General features: G+C 33.4%; 1 protein-coding gene across 2 annotated transcripts in view; it reads left to right on the top strand.

The window, feature by feature from the left end:
- PDCD4 (programmed cell death 4) overlaps positions 1 to 20,177 on the top strand; it is a 29,818-nt gene that overhangs the window by 7,218 nt on the left and 2,423 nt on the right. Inside the window, exons 3-11 of one of the 2 annotated variants that reach the window (XM_019939977.3) lie at positions 4,124 to 4,384; positions 5,972 to 6,066; positions 7,147 to 7,260; positions 9,355 to 9,576; positions 11,131 to 11,228; positions 12,164 to 12,278; positions 14,834 to 14,941; positions 16,318 to 16,428; positions 17,105 to 17,244. In XM_019939977.3, the coding sequence (XP_019795536.1) occupies positions 4,124 to 4,384; positions 5,972 to 6,066; positions 7,147 to 7,260; positions 9,355 to 9,576; positions 11,131 to 11,228; positions 12,164 to 12,278; positions 14,834 to 14,941; positions 16,318 to 16,428; positions 17,105 to 17,244 (1,264 nt within the window). Of the gene's footprint in view, positions 1 to 4,081; positions 4,385 to 5,971; positions 6,067 to 7,146; positions 7,261 to 9,354; positions 9,577 to 11,130; positions 11,229 to 12,163; positions 12,279 to 14,833; positions 14,942 to 16,317; positions 16,429 to 17,104; positions 17,245 to 20,177 lie in introns of both variants that reach the window. The other variant, XM_019939976.3, reaches the window with a different exon arrangement.

Genomic DNA, 20,177 nt, shown 5'->3' with positions numbered 1-20,177 from the left:
TTCAGAGTAATCTTTGTAGAGAGTTAATTAGGATTTTGAAATAGTCTCAAGAGTGAGAACTTTTCATGTTGGTACACTTTAGATAATTCTTTGCTTGATGGTTAATATTGAAAAAATCTCTGTAAATATGTTTAACGTATTTCATTTTTTAATACTACAGCTTCATTTTTTCAGTGACTTTAATTCACTATTGTGTCCAGTTACATAGTTTTCTTTGATCTGAATGCATACTTTGAAGTTGAAACTTCTTTGCTATTTTGTATTTACGAACCTGATTTAAAGTGTACTAGAAAATTATAGTTGAAAAAATTACAATAATTAATGATTATTTTGGTGCTGCTTTATATACAATAGCTGTATGAGTACTTGTTTTTTAGGATTACAAATTGGTATCATGTCCCTGCTTCATTGAGGTGAGAATGGTAATAATAAAATTTAAGAATATATTTCACAGATAGGTAATTGTTTCTTCTCTGCACTGTCTGGTATAGCCAGTAGTCACATATGGCTGTTGAGCACTTGAAATGTGACTTACCTGAATTGGGATGTATCGTAGGTACAAAATTACATACCAGATTTCAAGAGACTTGGTATGAAAGAAAGAGATGAAATCCTCAGTAATTTTTTCTATTGGTTACATGTTGAATTGATATAATGGATCTATTAGATTAAATAAAATATATTAAAATAAATTTTACTTGTTTCTTTTTAGTTTTTAATATGAATACTGAGAAATTTAAAATTACGTATTTGGCTTGCATTATATTTCTATTAGATGGCACAGCTCTAAGTTTTATACTTTTTGTTTTCTAACTATAACAAGTCCTTGTTTTAATCTTGTTCTTGATGTCTCTGCTGAGTACTTCCTTAAATACTTCAGTACTTCGATGAGCCTAAGGCAGACCTTCTTTGCAATAAATGCTTCCTGTAACAAATAGTCCAAGTCAGACAGACTAGTGTACTAATTCCAACTTCTACTTTTACCATCTCTGTTACTTGGGGAAAGTGGGTTATTTGCTTTGACCTTCAGTTCTTCATGTATAAAGCTGGGATTATAAATACCCTCTTTATAGGTTTATTGTTAGGATTAAGTGAGATACCGTGCATGTGTGTCATACCCATAGCACATATTATGTATGTCACAAATGAAAATGAGCTAATATTGTTAATTATATAACTCAGTGGACCAGTAATTGAAAATGTGATCATCTGGTACTGTGGTGTAATATAAGTTGGGCTGGTTATTGAGATGTCAGAGAATTCAGAAAGAGGGAATTAGTACATAGTAGAAAAGAAGTCACCAGATTCTGTACTCAGGGTTTTTATCTTTTTAATTTTGGTCTTCTTAAAGTCAGATCAGTGGTGGTTATGGAACCCCAAAACTTAGGTGAGTATGAATAGCAGAATATAAAAGAGCAGTTGATACAAACATGGGTTAAAAATTATAAGATCTAATATATAAAATATACCTAGATGTGTCTACTGTTGTAGATACATAAATGTGTATTTGAAAGGATATTAAAATAGTTGAAGAGAAGAAACTGAAGTGTAGGACATATGATTGCTTGAATACTTTAGTACTCTGAGGGACATTTTAAAGCATTCTAAGAGAGGCCTTTATCTTCTGGATCAGTTGTGGCAGCTTACCTTAATTGTAGAATAATGAAAGCAATATGTTAGAGGTAGATGTTTAATGTTTTCTTCAGTCATCCACTCTTACATGAAATGCCATCTGATTTGTCTGATCTCTGGTCTTTCCTTCCCTTTCCTCCTCTTCTTTTCTCTCTTTGTATTCATTCCCTTGTTGCCTATTTCTTTAGCTGTCACCACTCTGCTGTACTCTAGCTTTGTATTTTCTATAGTTATAGTCGTCTAAGATTCAAATGTGGGTTTGAATCCTGGCCACAGTCCTTTTTAGATATATAACTTTTCTATGAAACATCTTCTCTCTGAAAAATGAGGATAAACAGCTTCATTATAGAGCTTTGTGAGGATTATAGACCATGTATGTAAAGTGCTTGGAACCTGATACAGTAGGTAACAGTACTGATGGTAATGATAGAAGAAGTAATACGACTATTATGACTGACTACTGCTACTGCTGTTACTACTAGTCATAGTAGTTTAGTTATGATGATGTCTCAAACTGACCCTCCTAACACTGGCTTCCTTTCCTAGTCTAAAAATTTTTAAAACACGATTTTATTCTTTATTCTGTTTGAAAGCCCTTTAGTTTTTCTTTGAAAGTGTCACTTTCTTATTTACCCCAAAGTTATTAACCTTGCCCTTTCCAGTTAGTTTGTGACTGAATACTGCAACATTTTCTTAGCTGGTCTCTCATTTTATAATTTCTCTTTTTTTCTAATATATCCTGTATTCCTCTGACAAACTAATTCCCCCATCATCTACCTATGGTATCAAATCTCAGCTCTGCCCATTTGAATGTGGGAGTGGTCAGCAGCTATTCTAGTGATAGGGGCAAGATCATGAAGGACCTAACATTGCAGTGTAATGAGTTTACACTTCATTTCGACCCAATAGGAATACCTAGGGTTTTCAGTGGGAGAAATCAGTCTCCATGCAGTTTGGAGAATGGTTTGAAGACTGAAGGCAGCAGACTACTTATGAGACTGCCGAAGTAATTTGGCTCTACTTAATGTTTTGTTTGTTTTTTGATTACCACAGGGTTTGTTACTCACTTTCATACTTTTTGTCAAGAATTGTAAAGATTTTAACACATCTGTGCTTCTTTTTATAGGTTGATTTAAAAAATTTTTAGTTTCTACATATTATTACTTAAAAAAAACATGTTAAAGCCCATGCATATAGACTTGATACATCCTAATTATTAGGAATATTTAAAAACATTTGAGGGATTCAGCTCTGAGTTGAGTGAGTCATAATGAACAAAACTTGGGCCCAGGGATAACTAATTCAGTAGCTTTCTGACTTAAAAAGTTTTTGGAGTAATGCCCAGTGTCTCCATGTCATTTGATCTCCATTGACATTGGAGTTGATGGTATAAAGGATACTCTGCTAGGTGCTGAGGATACAAAAACTACAGTATAAGCATGGTTCCTCTTTTGAGGCTTATGACTTATTTGGAAAAGCAATGACATATAAAAAGAAATAAAGTGATTTCCATGATGTGGTAACTGAGCAGTGTATGAGTGTTATTGTGGCTAGAATTGTTAGGAAAGTTTTCATGGAGGAAGTAAGACTCCAGCTGTATATCCTAAAGGATTTTGGTAACTGAAAAGAGCAGTGAGGATGACATTCTAAATGGAGGACCTTTGGGAACTCCTAATGTTGCTGTCTTTCAGGGGATAATGTACAAATCTTACACAGTCTGGAAGATTTTCAGAGATTGGTAAGTAGTGTGAGTCAGGTTTGGAGAGATGAATTAGAACTTTGAGATGATGGCTTTCTTTGAAAGCAGTGAAGCATCAGCAGTTTGGCACAGTAATCGTATATGATCACGTATTTGCTAAATGCCTTTCATGCTCTTTGGATTAGTACTATTTTCTAAGTGTCCACAATTAATTATGAGGTATTTGGCAAGTTATTTAAACAGTCTTAGCCTTAGTTTCCTTATCTGTATAAATAATGTAGTAAATAGCTCTCAAACTTGTGGATAAATGACAAAGTGCCCAGCCTAGTGCCTGGTAAATAGGCATTCTGTAAATATTAGTTTATCTACCTTCCCTAAAGATCCTTAGTCTTTTCTTACTATCTCCAATTGCTTGACTGTCTTAGCTCATAAAAGTCTCAAAGGTTTTGTACTGTATTTGGTGTTTATATTAACGAAGGTTTTATGATACAAACACATGAAATAACGTGCTTTCAGTAAAATTTTTCATTAACATTCAGTGCCTTAGTTCATTTGGCATGGTAATGTGAAAAGTACTACTAGTTTGTTGTCATGTATTGGACTGAGCCATATGAAATTGCCAATATGTGACTGTAACCTACAAAAATGATAATTTCATGTGATTCAACTTGGTATAACTTATGACTATAACTGGTATAGCAGTAGATGGTTAAAATACTTAGAATTCTTTTCCTTCATTTTCTTTTTAAGAGCCTGATAATTTAAGTGACTCTCTCTTTTCTGGTGATGAAGAAAATGCTGGGACTGAGGAAATAAAGAATGAGATAAATGGAAATTGGATTTCGGCATCCTCCATTAATGAAGCTAAAATTAATGCCAAGGTGAAAAGGCGGCTACGGAAAAACTCGTCCCGGGACTCCGGCAGAGGCGATTCCGTCAGTGATAACGGAAGTGAAGGCCTTAGAAGTGGAGTAACTGTACCAACCAGTCCAAAGGGAAGGTTGCTAGATAGGCGATCCAGATCTGGGAAAGGAAGGGGACTACCAAAGAAAGGTTAGTATATACCACGTCCAAAGACACAAATGGAAAAAATATTATCTGATTATTATACTACAGTTTCCTTGTTCTAAGAATGAGAGAAATTTAAACAGTGATAATGTTAAGGTTTTACGGCTTGTATATGTTTTTACATAGTAATAATCTGAGGACCATACCACTTTTTCTTTTAAGTTGAACCTTTTTTTCTTGTTTGAGTAGATTAGTTTTCTTGAGCAGTACTTTATCTCATATTTCCAGCAAAATACACACCAGTGTTCTTCACAGTTAAGAATTGTGCATGTATTCTCTAATTCTGCTTGAAAGAAGTAGGGTCAGAAATTCATCATGTCTATTATCTAATGAATCTAATTAGTTATGTCCATTGTTAAGAATACATGATAAATATAATTTGACTGGTAATATCTGGGTCAGAATTTTAATAATTTTGTAGATCTGGTTCTGAGTTCTTTTCAGGTCTGTTTGTTTTAGGTACTGGAGTGGAATGGTCTTGTTTCACTGCTGTATCTCCAGTGCCTGGAGTAGTGACTAGCAATCTGGGTACTTAAATATTTGTTGAATGAGGGGTCTGTCAGCCTCTGTCTGTCGTAGAATTTTGATGCAATTTGGAGATTTCACCAACTTCTAAATGGTGGGAGCTTCAAATTATGGCCTAGGATACTTGTAAAATGTTTTTGTGCCCTGTCAGAAACTGTTTTTTTTGTTGAATGGCTCTGCAACCATTGGCTGGGTCAAAATGAAACCTAGTTATCAGATTCTGTTTTGCTGTGGTGGCAAGAATTATACTCTATGTGTAAAATAAAAACCTCCCCCCCCAAAACTGGTGATACTGTACAAGTTCTTTAAAAATAATGCAATATACTGAGCTTATAAAAACATTTCAATACGTTTATTTAGTAAAGCAACCTTGAAAGTTGGAATTGTTAAACTTCTGCTGGTGAATTTGTATGTAGAGAAGTAGAAATGATGATTAGTTCTGTTAATGCTTCAATAGCAATTAGTTATTTGTAACATATTTCTAGTTGTGAAGTATTTGTTTCTTTTTATATCTAAAGAGTATTTGACTTTAAAACATTTGATGGTGGTCAGTGTACTTCGTTTTTGAATAATTTCTCCCTTGTGGCGTTTTCCATGCCACATCTTTCTGGCTCAGCATATTTCTTTTTTGTTGTTGCTGTTCCCAAGATATGTCAGATAGAATTTAGAGCTCCACTGCAGTATCACTTGCCTTGAGGTCACCACTACAGCTATTTTTCTGATTTTTTTCGTTTGTTTGTTTTTGCTTTTATTTTAAAGCATCTGCCTTTTTAGTTTTAACTTTGTAGGCTATTTCAACTTGTTTTTCTGGAAATAGGTTATAAACTATGTAATATCTAATCATTACTGAAAAATCAGTGATCTGAATAAAAAGAGGCTTAACATATAATTCTCAACTGGCAAAATCACTAGCATAGAAATTAAAATACAGTTTTTTAACTGCTATTGAATTAACACCTGAACATCTAGAATTATTTCAGATTTCAATTAAAATTTATGAACTATGGACATTATGCACTCTCCTTTCTCAGTTCTAAACTTTTTCAGGTGGTGCTGGAGGCAAAGGTGTCTGGGGTACACCTGGACAGGTATATGATGTGGAGGAGGTGGATGTGAAAGATCCTAACTATGATGATGACCAGGTAGAAGTGTTTTACTTTCTGTAATATATACTTAAAATACTTATAAACTTTTTGACCTCATGTTTGTAGTATACTCATATTTGTCAAATCATGTATTCTATATGTATAGTCTATACCATTCAAATCATATATATATATATAATTTTATAATGTGTCATTATAATTTGTGTGATTATCTGATATGTATATGAGTGTGTATATATGTGTGTACACATATTACACACATTAGTATGTATATCTAAATCATATATATTCAGTCCTTTCAGACTGTCAGGTTAATTTTGGATTAGAAAACCAAGTTAACTGATAGTAATGTATGAATAATTTGCACTTGGTTTCTGAATTTAATAATTAAACATGGAAATATTTCTAAGGGAACATGAAAAATATATTTTAAAACTAGTAGGATTCAAGTACTATAAAATCTTTGCTAAATGTTCTAATTTTAATATATAGTCTTGAAAGACTTGAAAGTATGTTGTTAGACTGAAGCCAGTCACGAGTTGCATATAAACATTTCAGGGCTTTTTTTTGCAGGGAAGGGGGATAGAAGATTATTGGACATCTTATTCTTTTTGAAATTTCAGTTGAATAATGCTTTTTCCTTAAGAGATTTTTTGGTCACTACAACATTGATTTTTGTTATAAGGGCTTTTTTATTATCATAATACTAATCATGAAGGCTTTGGCTCCTGCTGTTTGTTTTTTTTTTTAAGTGACGTTTTAATGAAACTACTAGGTGTGATAGGAAGCTTAAAGCTTTTTGGTCACTGAAGTATTGGTTTTGTGGGAGAGAGAAAAAAAATTAACAGAAGATATGGGGGATCAGAAGCAAGTCATATATTTGCTGTAGTTAGTGGTTTTAATCTGTATGTTGGTTTATTGTATTCAGATTTTATAAAAGAACAGTGACATAGATTCTGCTTTTATATTATACAAGTGATCAAAGTATGTAGCATCTCTTTTTCTTGCCCTGAATGGGTATTACTAACCAGTTGGAGTATAAAATTGTGAAACAATTTCAGTTCATCTGAATATTTTGTTCTTTAATTTATAACTTTCTGCCCCTTCCCTTTCCAGGAAAACTGTGTTTATGAAACTGTAGTTTTGCCTTTGGATGAAATGGCATTTGAGAAGACTTTAACACCAATCATACAGGAATATTTTGAGCACGGAGATACTAATGAAGTTGCGGTAGGTTTAAAGTTGAAAGTATAATTTATTTAATATAGGAGAGCAGACACTGTCAAAAGCAAAACATCGTATTCAGAATGATCTTGGATCACTGAAAAAGTTTAAGCATTTTCTTATGCATAAATGAATTTCTAACTAAGAAATGGACTAAAATTTTATTTAGACCACTTCTTACCTATTTGGGATCAGATGAGGGCTCTGTGCCATTTTCTTCTCTGAAAAATGGCACAACACAATAATTTTTATAATTATAGCATTTTTATAATTGATAGTTTATAAAATATAATTAATTTCAAGGCATTTATGGACCTTCTAAAATGTCCTTAGGGATCTCATTAAAAATGCCTCAGTTCCATTTTTTTGACATTCATTTCAATGCTTAGGACTAGAATAAAATTTATCTTTGTACTCTGTCCAGAAAAGAACACAGATACAAAAGTTTGGAAAAGAATGCATGCAGAAATCAAGAGAACAAATGTGTGGTGGTTTTTTGCTTTAAATTTATATATTTAATTAATTTATTTAATTTATTTAATTTTGGGCTGCTTTGGGTCTTGGTTGCTGTGTGCGGGCTTTCTCTAGTTGTGGTGAGCGGGGTCTACTCTTTGTTGTGGTGTGCGAGCTTCTCATTGTGGTGGCTTCTCGTTGTGGAGCACAGGCTCAAGGCACATGGGCTTCAGTAGTTGTGGCACACGGGCTTCAGTAGTTGTAGTTCACGGGCTCTAGAGCACAGGCTCAGTAGTTGTGGCACATGGGCTTAGTTGCTCCGTGGCATGTGGGATCTTCCCGGACCGGGGCTCGAACCCATGTCCTCTGCATTGGCAGGTGGATTCTTAACCACTGCACCACCAGGGAAGCCCCACAAATGTGTTTTTGAAGCATAATTTGTATGGGAACATTTACTGTGTTACAAATTGTTTGTAAAGTAAATCTAAAAGGGTAAAATTTAATTATTGGTCTAGTTCAGTAGTTTAGTATTACTGACTTAAAGTAATAAAATTGCATCTCCATAGAAGATTTTTATAATTTAGATTCTTTTAATTCAGACTGGTTTTCTTTTTTTTTTTTGTGGTACGTGGGCCTCACTGTTGTGGCCTCTCTCGTTGCGGAGCACAAGCTCCAGACGCGCAGGCTCAGCAGCCATGGCTCACGGGCCCAGCCGCTCCATGGCATGTGGGATCTTCCCGGACCGGGGTACGAACCCGTCAGCAGGCGGACTCTCAACCACTGTGCCACCAGGGCAGCCCCTAGACTGGGTTTTCTTGGTTTGTCTGATAATATGAGGTTTGATAGCTTTGAGGTTTTGTAGGAATAAAACCAAGTATTTGTTCAGCTTACCTAACCGGTGTCCTTGTTAGTAGTCGTTACTCTAAGTAACTGAGTTACAAGTTAGTCTCTGTGGTCATACTGCCTATATTCCACTTCCAACCTGGGCACTCCTCTGGGTGCCCTCAGCAAATACTTAATTTTTCTGTGCTTTGGGTGTGGTGAGTATGATGATAATACCTCCCTCAAAGAGTATAAACTAAGGTGGCTGTTATAATTCCTGATACACTGTAAGTGGTCAGTAAGTATTAGCTGCTGCTATTATATTTTTTAAGAGAAAATTTTACTTTATCCCAGCATTTAAAACAATAATCCCACTTAAAAACAGTGGTTTAAGATCTCATTTTAAACTTTATATGAAAGTATAAATATTTGGGTGAAGAGAGTATAAACAGCTTATGATAATGTAAAATGAATTTCCCTACAAATGCTCATAAAACACTATTTCTAGAAGTAATAGAGTATAAGGCAGAGGGTTAGTTAACTCCTAACACCAAACTTAGCAATACTATGTAGTTTAATAAACTATTTTAGGTGTAGTTCACATTCTTGATTTTAGTGATGTTCAGACAGTTGAAGCTTAAAGTGGATCAGTATTTATATGTAGAAAAAGATGTATTTATCTTATCCCCAAATTTTGAGTGTTTCTCTGATTTTTTCCAGTCAAGGAGAGAGAAGGATATATGGGTAATATCTTGATTTTTTTCAAAAATAAAATTAAATTAAATTGAACTATAGGCAGTGACATACTTTTTTTTTTTTGAATAGGAAATGCTAAGAGATTTAAATCTTGGCGAAATGAAAAGTGGAGTACCAGTGTTGGCAGTGTCATTGGCATTGGAGGGAAAAGCTAGTCATAGAGAAATGACATCTAAGCTTCTTTCTGACCTTTGTGGGACAGTAATGAGCACAAATGATGTAGAAAAATCATTTGATAAATTGTTGAAAGATCTACCTGAATTAGCATTGGATACTCCTAGAGCACCACAGGTTTGTATGATTCTTCCTCTTGTTCATTCTCTCCGTTTACTTCACTTGCAAGTATAGAACTAATACATACTCCTAGGAAATTTTATTAGATGAAAGAAGAAAAACTGGCCCATATTCCCTGTCACACAAAGATAGCCCTCTAATGTTTTAGTGTATTTTTTTCCCTAGCTGTTTTCACCCCCGCAACATAGTTTTCATCACACTGTAATTTTATATCTTACTTTTCCCCCCCATGCTCTGTATAGTTTCTAGGTCATGTTTTTTTGCTGTCTGTATATTCTCTATTACATGTAGTTAAGCTGTTTCATGAGCTAGGATTTTTAAAAAACGTAGATTGTTATAATTGAGGATTGAGTTTGCTTCACTAATGTTTATTATAAAAATAATGATAAATAAGATTGTTCCCTTTTGTAGCTTTGTGGGGAAATAATTAGAAAATTCATGACTTATGTATGCTTTTGTTGTTTAGATTCTGTTCAAAGCTTTTTACTTTTATTAGATTTCATACATGCTGACACTATAATACGACTTTCTGGTTTGAAATTGAAAATGTGTGAAATCGTTGCTATTTACCTGAGCAGAGTTTTAAAGCAAGGTAGGAGCACTTAAACATTAATTTAGGAATAGACTATAGGTAGGTTAACATAAATGCTGTTTCTGTTTTACTTTCCTGTGACAGACAGTAAGTAGTTTGTGTCAGTATTGAGCTGTGATTCAAACATGAATTTTTTTTCTTTTTATACAATACCCATACTTTAAAAAAAAACTGTACATAAGTTAATAGTCATTATAGAAGTTTTGAAAAATAGAAGGCAAAAGGAAGAAAGGACAGCAAAAATAACCACTGTTAACATTTTGGTGTTTAAATCTTCTGTTCTACTTTTTGTGGGTATATATCAGTGTATGGTTTTTACATATCCTTACGTTTTTTGTTTTAATAAAAAGTGGAATCATACTGTATATGTTACTTGGTAAACTTCATTTTTCTTACACCATAAAATGTGGTAAACATATTTGGCCACACGGTGTACCGTCTTACATAAATACCATTCAGCCACACAATTACTGTTAGACACTAAGTTGTTTCCAGTTTTTTTAAGAAATAATGCTATGAACATACTTTCAGATAAATATTTGTGCACAGCTTTTCCCCCTCAGATAAATTCCTTTAATCAAACAGTTTTGAGAGACCATAGTCCAATTTTTTTCTTTCCAGAAGAGATGTTTCTCTTGACTATTAAGTCATTGACTTACTAGCAAGTATTTTTGATTATATGCTATGTTTCAAGCAGTGTGCAATGTGTTGGGGATTCAGTAGTGAGCAAAACAGATATTTTATGCCCCCATGGCTTTTAACTTGAAGGTTAAGATGTGGGAGTGTATGCCAGGCATAAACAGTAGGTGCTAAATAGGTGTTTTTTGAATACTCCAACATGTCTTAGGTATTGACTGTGTAGTTCAACCAGTCTTTATCATTTATGTTTTTAGAAATTGTGTCCTATAAAGCTTTATTTTAGATTTTTTTATATAGCTCTTTTTTTTTTCTTATTATAGCTGGTGGGCCAGTTTATTGCTAGAGCTGTTGGAGATGGAATTTTATGTAATACCTATATTGATAGTTACAAAGGAACTGTAGATTGTGTACAGGCTAGGTAAGTAAATTAATTTTTCTACTTAGACTTTCAAAATAGGGGAAAGTTCTACAGGATTCTGTTGAAATGACACTTGAATTAATCAGACTTTGTGGACGCCTATTTGTCATTTTTGTGTACTCTTTACCATTAAAACAAAATTGAGAGATTCTTGACATGATATAACAGAAAGAAGACAGTACTATAATGCAGAAGTTCTGGGTTTTAGCTAAACTGTTAGCTACCTTTATGTCAAGCCACTTTTCTCTCGGCCTCAGTTTCCTTATTTATAAAATGAAAGGATGGGACTTGGAATGTTTTTTAAGGTCCCTTTAGGTTTTAATATTCTGTAATTATTTAATATTCTAGTAAGATGGACAGTATTAACAAAGGAGCCCTGTTTTCAATTCTGTATTTATTTGCTATAGAAATCTTAGGAAATAATGTTTTTCACTTTTTTCTTTGGTATAATTTTAAGCTAAATGTGATATTTGGGAGTTATGCTCAGTGATTTTTCATAACTTCCTGGAAACTTAGACTTGTACTTAGCCATGTCTTAGGTTTTCACAGGTATAGATATTAATTTTCTAGGACTACTTCAGGTCAGAGTGGCATGGTTGCCCTGGTGGAAAGGCATGGATCTATGTAAAAGTTAGTTTTAGGTGAAACATTGCTTCTCAGGCTAGATCAGTAATTTTGAAATAACGTTATTAGGCTTTTGTTGACCAAGAAATGGAAATGAGTGAGAGAATATTAATATGAGAAGCAACTTTTTTTTGTTCCCAACTTTTTATCTTGAAAAATAGTTTTTTAAGAGACTTCTGAACTTTAGGTTGCTTTTATGTTATATGAAAGCTTTTAGTGTATATGGGGTTTTTTCCCCCAACTTCATCCATAATTTGGTCAATCTCAAGCATGTCCATATGTCAAAATTAACTTTTTTTTTTTTTTTGTAGAGCTGCTCTGGACAAGGCTACTGTGCTTCTGAGTATGTCTAAAGGTGGAAAGCGCAAGGACAGTGTTTGGGGCTCTGGAGGTGGGCAGCAGTCTCTTAACCACCTTGTTAAAGAGGTAACTACTGGGCATTGTCTTTAGCTTAATTTATATGTATTCTTCAAGGAAACAAACTCTACCCTCTAGCTGGTATTGTTGTGGACAAAAATTAATTTCAGTCTTATAGCTGCAAGTGGAAAATGGAATAATCCTTATATATTTGGATTTATGCCCTTTTGCTATAAATTATACAATAATTATATAGTCATTATTAAATTTTTATGGTTTCTCTGACTTAAACTAAGACTGTGTTAAGTTAAAGGGGCTTTCATGAAGTTAAAGGGGTTTTCATGAAGAAGGCTGTGTAGGAACCTCAAAGGAATACCTAAAGTCTTTTTCTTGGAATGTAAAATTTTTCAGACTGTTGAGTTTCTGTTTTGTAGTTATTCAGTAAATGTCCATATTTATAAGAGCAGTTTGAAACTGGATGGTCTCAGATTGTAAGTTATGCATTATGAACACTAGAGTAGATCAGAGTGGTAGATTTTTGTAGGGAAGTTCACTACCTGTATGCATTCTTTAAAAGAAAAAGTAATTGGTTTTTGCATTAATACCAGATTTATTCTCTCTGGATTTTTTTTTCTGGCAGCAAAGTGATATTCTATAATAAGAAACCAGAAAAAGTAGTTAATCCTATTTGAAGATTTTTAAGAAAATTAGAAGATTTATATAGTACATGTGCTTCTGATTTTTGAGTATAATCTTTCATGTGACTATAGTTTTGATATTTAATAAATATTTTAATGATATGTATACCAAGTTTGAGTGTTAAGGAGCTCTAAATATTGTTAGAGCTTTGACCAGTTTTGTTTTTATATATGTTAAGGTAGATGAGTTGGTGTTTGTAATGTCATGATTGCAATATCTGTTTTAAAAAATTTTTAAAGTTATTACAAAAATTGAGGTATAAAAACAGTGGAAGTACCGGAGCAGTTCAGCAAGAAAATAAAATAAAGGCATCTAAGTTGGAAAAGAAGAAGTAAAACTATCTCTGTTCCCAGATGACATGATCTGTATACAGAAAATCCAAGTGAATTCTCAAAAAAACAAAAACACCAAACTATTATAAACGAATTCAGCACAGTTGCAGGATACAAGATCAGTGTACAGAATTTAATTCTAGGTCTTTTGTACACTAGCAATGCAATGAATGGTCTGAAATGAAATTAAGAAAACAGTTGCATTTGTAATAGCATAAAAAAGATTAAAATACAAAGGAATAAATTTAACAAAGGAACTGCAAATCTTGTGCACCAAAAACTGCAAAACACTGTTGAAAGCAATTAAATAAGGCCTAAATAAGTAGAAAGATATCCCATGTTTATGGACTGAAAGATTTAATATTGTTAGGATGATAATGCTTCTCAAAATTAATATTTTGAGAAACTGCCGAACTGTTTTATGGTATGTGAATTATCACAACAACAAAAAATGGTCACGATGAAATTGAAGTAAAACTACCAATATATGAGGTTGACATTATTTGGATATTCATTTATTTTACATGGAAGGATGAGTTGGACAGAGAGGACTTTCAGAAATATATACATGTATTTATAATTTATCGTTCTCAACAATACATGGGACCCAATGGGAAACACTTAAATACTTTAAATTAATAACAAAGTTAAAAAACTAAGTGATATAATTTAAATAATAAATATATTAGCTTATAATTATAAAGTGAAAATACTTTATTCAAGTAACATGCTTCAAATATTTATTTTCCTAAAGCATAATAGCAATTATTCATCAAGATATATTCTGTTGATCAAATTTTACTATACTTTTAATGGAAATACATTGTAGAAGTTGAAAGTAGAACATACTTAAATGAGATTTCAGTCAGCCAATATTCATTGAGTGTCTACTAGGTGCAAAGATTATTTTAACAGGCGATGTATAGGGGAGGACATTCCTCGTTGAAGTTCTTGTGTTGAAAAACTTCTTTTCTCTGGAGCCATAGATGTTCTTGTGCAACTTTCAACAGGAGAGTCAAGACTTGCCTCCTTAGCTATAACTGGAAGCTGAATTACTGACGAACGTTTTAAATAATGGTCCTCAAATCTTCAGTTGTAGAGAAAAGAGAAAACTGCTTTGGAAATCTTTGCCCTGTCTAGTAAAGCCCTATTATCTCTCATTTTTTGGCTCCCACTTAATGTCATGCCGATGGAAATGGGTTTGCACCACTTTAAAAATTCATTTTGAGACTTTCAGTTAGTGCCCTCTAGTGGTATTTAGGGTCCCTTGTTTTACAGGGAGCATTGAAGCATTATGGTCACAACTCAGGCCAAACACATCTTAAGTCTACTCATCGATCGCAGTGGATTATTGAAACACACCGAAACACTGCATTACCTTCATGACTATGAACCATTTAAAATTTGGGAATTTGCTTTTTAATTATTAAAAAATTCTGTTATGATAGTGTCATGTCAAGACTATTCTTAGACAACTGTCTGTGACCTATTTATCATGTACTATATTGAGATGAGGGTAAATAAATCCTTAGGCAAAACAGAATTTTTTAAAAATCAAGAATTCTAACACATCTCAATCTTGAAATCTAATAGATTGTTATGCTGCTGAAAGAGTATTTACTCTCTGGAGACATATCTGAAGCTGAACATTGCCTTAAGGAACTGGAAGTACCTCATTTTCACCATGAGCTTGTATATGAAGTAAGATTACTTTGACATTCCAAAAAGAATTATTAAGTGTTCCTTTTTGCACCACAGTGACATAATGCTTCTTTAATAACATACATTTTTGTTTTCTTTTAAAAATTTTAATATTAAGGGGGAGAGGGTTTTACAATTTTTTCTTTTTTTATCAAGGTATAATTTAGAGTAAAATATACTCTTTAGCTGTGCAGTTCAATGAAGTTTTGACAAATGTATCAAGTCACATAATCACTATCTCAGAATATAGAACATTTCCATCACTTCCAAAAGTTTGGGGCTAACCTGCTCCCCTACCACTATCATCTCCTGGTAACCACTAATCTAATGTTTGTCCCTATAGTTGTGCCCTTCCCAGACTACCAGTCATATAAATGGAATCATACTGTGTGTCTGACCTTCTTCAGGTAGCATAATGCATTTAAGATATGTCCATGTCATTTTATGTAACAGTAAATTCACTTTTTAGTGCTGGGTGATATTGCATTTAATAGACCTACCATATTGTTTCCAGTTTGAGTGATTATTAAAAAAAAGCAGTCATAAATATTCACTCACAGGTTTTGTGTGGACATATCTTTTCATTTTTCTCGGGTAAATACCTAGGTGTTGAATTTCTGGATCATACAGTAAGAGTATTTTTAACTTTATAAAAACATTCATATTCATGATATGTACTTTCCAGATTTTTCCTTTATTTTATAATATCTTTATTAAAATAATGTTTTCATTCCAGAATATGCCCCCTTAACATATTGTATTAGATGTTTGGCAATATGTTAACACAATGCATTGGCTTTAATTTCTATATAGCATCTGTCATTTTATCTCAGATAATGATAATGCCAGGAGGTTTGAGTTAAATGAAAAGTACTTAGATAATGTTTAGCAGTTCTAGATTTAAATCTTAGCCTTGCACTTCTCATCTGTGTGCTTTTGAGTGATTCATTTTAACTTTTAAAGTATTAGTTTCCTCATCTTATTATTTATTTCCCCCCGACACACACACTGTATTTTATTTTTACAAGAGATAAATAAACTGACACCAAGCATTGTAAATGGATGATCGCAACAAAAGCAACAATGATTGCAACTACTGAATACGAAACACACTCATATTATGTCATATGACGTTCAGTCCAGTAATCCTCCACTGCAACAGCTCCTTTACTTTGCAGTGATAATTAATTTGTATATTTTTTGCCTCTGAGTCCTTGTTGGATTTTTTTTATTCAAACAAAGTCACAAAAATTATAATTATAATCATCCTCATCTATACATGTATATACACATATTAGAGATGAGATCTGATAGATTTTAGGAGTAGTTTCTTATATGAAAATGAGCAATAATTCAATCATTTATTCCATTTTTAGGCCATTGTAATGGTTTTAGAGTCAACTGGAGAAAGTACATTTAAAATGATTTTGGACTTATTAAAATCTCTTTGGAAATCTTCTACCATTACTCTAGACCAAATGAAAAGAGTAAGTATAACATTATTTTGAACAATTTTTAGGCTTACATCTTAAATATATATGATTGAATACAGATTACAAATTGTCAATGAATTTTCTTTTAGGCTTGTGTAGTAATATTATGCCTATATATATATATATATATATATATAAATGGTACTGTTTATGTTTGAACCTCTTATAGCCATTTCCTGGCAAGTAATAAATACTCCAGTATTTTTGAACCTGTATTTTGAAAAATGTGATGTGTATGTGTTCTTCAAGAGTTCTAAGATACGATAATTTCTTTTTTATATCTAGAGAGAAACATGAATTTCTAACAAATTTATAAAGTACTTAATTTATTCCTATTTAAAATTGTATGCATTGTTATTAAATATTGGTGAGGTTCTTACTTGCCTTTTATTTTTTAAAAATGTAGTAAATGTATTATAGAGAAGTAGATGGGGAAGAAATGTGTCCAACGTCTAATGTCTGCCTGAAGCTCTTTTGAGAGAACAGTTTTAAAGAAAATATTCTGTAAAAAAATAGACTTACTCTTTGTACTTTTCGAGGTTAGGATCTGACTGCAGTCTAATTATATGAACATTTGGCCTTAAATATAGATTGATAATAGTGATGGATTGTATGGCATTATGTATTTTATATGGGCTAACAACTCTGTATGTAATTCCATTGTTTTTAGGGTTATGAGAGAATTTACAGTGAAATTCCAGACATTAATCTGGATGTCCCACATTCATACTCTGTGCTTGAGCGATTTGTAGAAGAATGTTTTCAGGCTGGAATAATTTCCAGACAACTCAGAGATCTTTGTCCGTCAAGGTACTTTGTTTATTACTTTCTCAACGTGAAATACTGGCTGAGGTGCTTGGGAGGGCTAAGCTAATTTTCTGTTATTCCAGCTGTGTCTGAAAAATAATAGTATCTTCCCTGAAGTCACTCATCAGTGAAAATCATCTGAATTTATGGAGAAACAAGGGTGAAGCTTATTTTGTTCTCTTGTAAATCTGTATAGGACTACCTCATGAAGCCACAGTTCATTGGAAGGAAAATAATTTTGTGGAGTAGTTCTGTGTACCAGGCTCTGTTCTAAGTGGTTTAAATATTATTTCAGAGTAGATATCACCAGTGAGATGAAAAAATTGAGGCTTACGGCAGTGTAATGTACATTTTCTAAGGTCACGGTAGAAGCCAAGGATGGATCCAGACTTTTTCTGGCTTTTAAGATCTAGGTTCGTTCCTGTATTTCATGTGGGTTCCTTTTGCTCCCTCATAGAATGGAGAATTGGGACTGATTGGATTTTACCGCTCTAGAAAGTGTGTGTGTGATTCTTTTGGAGGTATTATATATGTGCTGCTAGGTTCAAACTCCTTAGGAGTTGATGAATTTTTTTTTGTTATTGTTAAAGCTTACAATGAAGTTTGTATTGTAATAGATATAAAAGTTTAGCAACAGCTAACCCTCTGGTCTGGGTCTGTTTTATATTTTAAGTTTTTGTTATTTTTATATGAAGAAGTTTCAGTCTTTATGTATTTTTATGTAAGTGCACTGTGAGAATTAAATCTCAAAAAATACTTCCCGATAGTGTCCTTTGCTCTACAAAGTTTAGAAGCCATTAAGAGAGAAGAAAAAGATAATGGTGGAATATACATTTTAATGGCTTTGATAAAAATGTTTGAAAATGTAGATCTCTACTTTGGTGATGGCATCATTGATGTACTGATGTGCCAAGTGGTATACATCAGTAACAACTGCCAGCTTTGGCAAGGCTTTCTGCTACTTGCTGCTTCATTTCCAGCCTTGATCTCCTAATATTATAGTGTGAAGCCTTTACGTTCAGGAAAATATAGCTGGTTTACATTTAGACTTAGTATGAAAAGGGGTTAACTTTGGCACTGGCTCTTTTAAAAAGTTTTTCAGCCTCTATTCAAAGGTCTAACTAGTTACTTCTATTGTGGCTTTACTTTCAAGGATCATTTGAAGAGATGTCTAAACCTTCTATGTATTCCATAGAACTTTTACTTTTTATCTCTATCCTTTTGCTTATTTGGACGGAGTGCACATTTATGTGTGACCTTGAATGCCTGTGTGTATTGGTCTAGGGTCAGAGAATAATAAGGGCTAATCCTGCTCAAGTTCTGTTTAGCACTTACTGCTTTAGGCTGCTGTTCAACTGTTCCTCTTGGGCTGCTGTCACTACATGTAGCTAGTGTGTGGTTACATTATAGAGGAAGGTCTCTTGAGTTTGAAATAGCAGAAATCTCAAAATGGGGCATATGGGACTTCCATATGGGACGTCCAGTGGTAAAGAATCCGCCTTACAATGCAGGGGACATGGGTTCATTCACTGGTCGGGGAACTAAGATCCCACATGCTGCGGGACAACTAAGCCCGCACACCACAACTACTGAACTCGTGTGCCTCAACAAGAGCCTGCGTGCTGCAAGCTACAGAGCCCACGTGCTGTGGAGCCCGCACGCCGTGGCTACAGAGCCCATGCACCCTGGAGCCCGCGCACCACAGCTACAGAGCTGATGCGTCCTGGAGCCCACGAGTCACAACTAGCGAGAGTAAACCTGCATGCCACGATTAGAGAGAAGCCTGCGTGCTGCAATGAGACAAGTCCACATGCCGCAATGAAGACCCAACACAGCCCAAAAAAAAGAACATAAATAAATAAGTAAATATTTTTTAAAAAGGGGCATATACTGGAATTAACTGGACTCTGTTTTTCCACATTCAGGTTATGGCTTTTCTATATCTGAGAAAAAAATTAAACATTTTTAAACATAGATATTTTGATAGCTTCTGTAGCTCTAGTTTGCATAATTCCCAATCATGTTGGTGTTTCCTAGTTGGTTCAGTGTTTAGCTTTCAAATAATATTAATGACATACTAGAAATAAATACAGGCATACCTCATTTCATTGTGCTTTGCAGATGCTGTGTTTTTTACAAATTGAAGGTTTGTGGCAACCCAGCGTTGACAAGTCTATTGGTGCCATTTTCCCAACCAGCATTTGCTCACTTTGTGTCTGTGTTGCATTTTGGTAGTTCTCAGTATTTCTAACCCTCCACCAGCAAAAAGATTAATGACCTGTTAAAGGCTCGGATAATAATTAGCATTTTTCAGCAATAAAGTAGTTTTAAATTTTGATATGTACATTGGGTTTTTAGACATAATGCTTATTGCACACTTAATAGGCCACAGTATTGTGTAAACATAGTTTTATATTCAGGAAACCAAACAATTCATGTGATTGTAATGTGATAGCACTTTATTGTGGTGATCTGGAACTGAACCCACAATAATTTTGAGGCATGTTTGTATTAAATTTCCAGACAGCATAATAATGTTTGCCTTATTTATATTTTAATTTTTTTTTTTACATGACTTCATTTGGACAGTGAACTTATTTCAATCATCAAGCTTTTATTTAACTAAAAACTGCTCAGATTAAGCAGTTCATTTGATATGTTCTAGGATACGTATCAGAGGAAGTCTTTTCAAAAGACTTAGAGGAATGCTGACTTTTAAAAATATAAATGACAATACACCCCTTCAAAAATTAATGAATAACCAAAAAAGATGAAGTTTTAAATTCTTTTAGTTGACTGTAGTCAGAATTTGTTTTTTTTTTTTTAACATCTTTATTGGAGTATAATTGCTTTACAATGGTGTGTTTCTGCTTTATAACAAAGTGAATCAGTGATACATATTATTATATCCCCATATCTCTTCCCTCTTGCGTCTC

Source organism: Tursiops truncatus, chromosome 16 (genome assembly GCF_011762595.2).
Source record: "Tursiops truncatus isolate mTurTru1 chromosome 16, mTurTru1.mat.Y, whole genome shotgun sequence".
NCBI classification, from domain to species: Eukaryota; Metazoa; Chordata; class Mammalia; order Artiodactyla; family Delphinidae; genus Tursiops; species Tursiops truncatus.
Note: the sequence above shows the minus strand (reverse complement) of the source record. Positions and strands in the feature narration are given on the sequence as shown.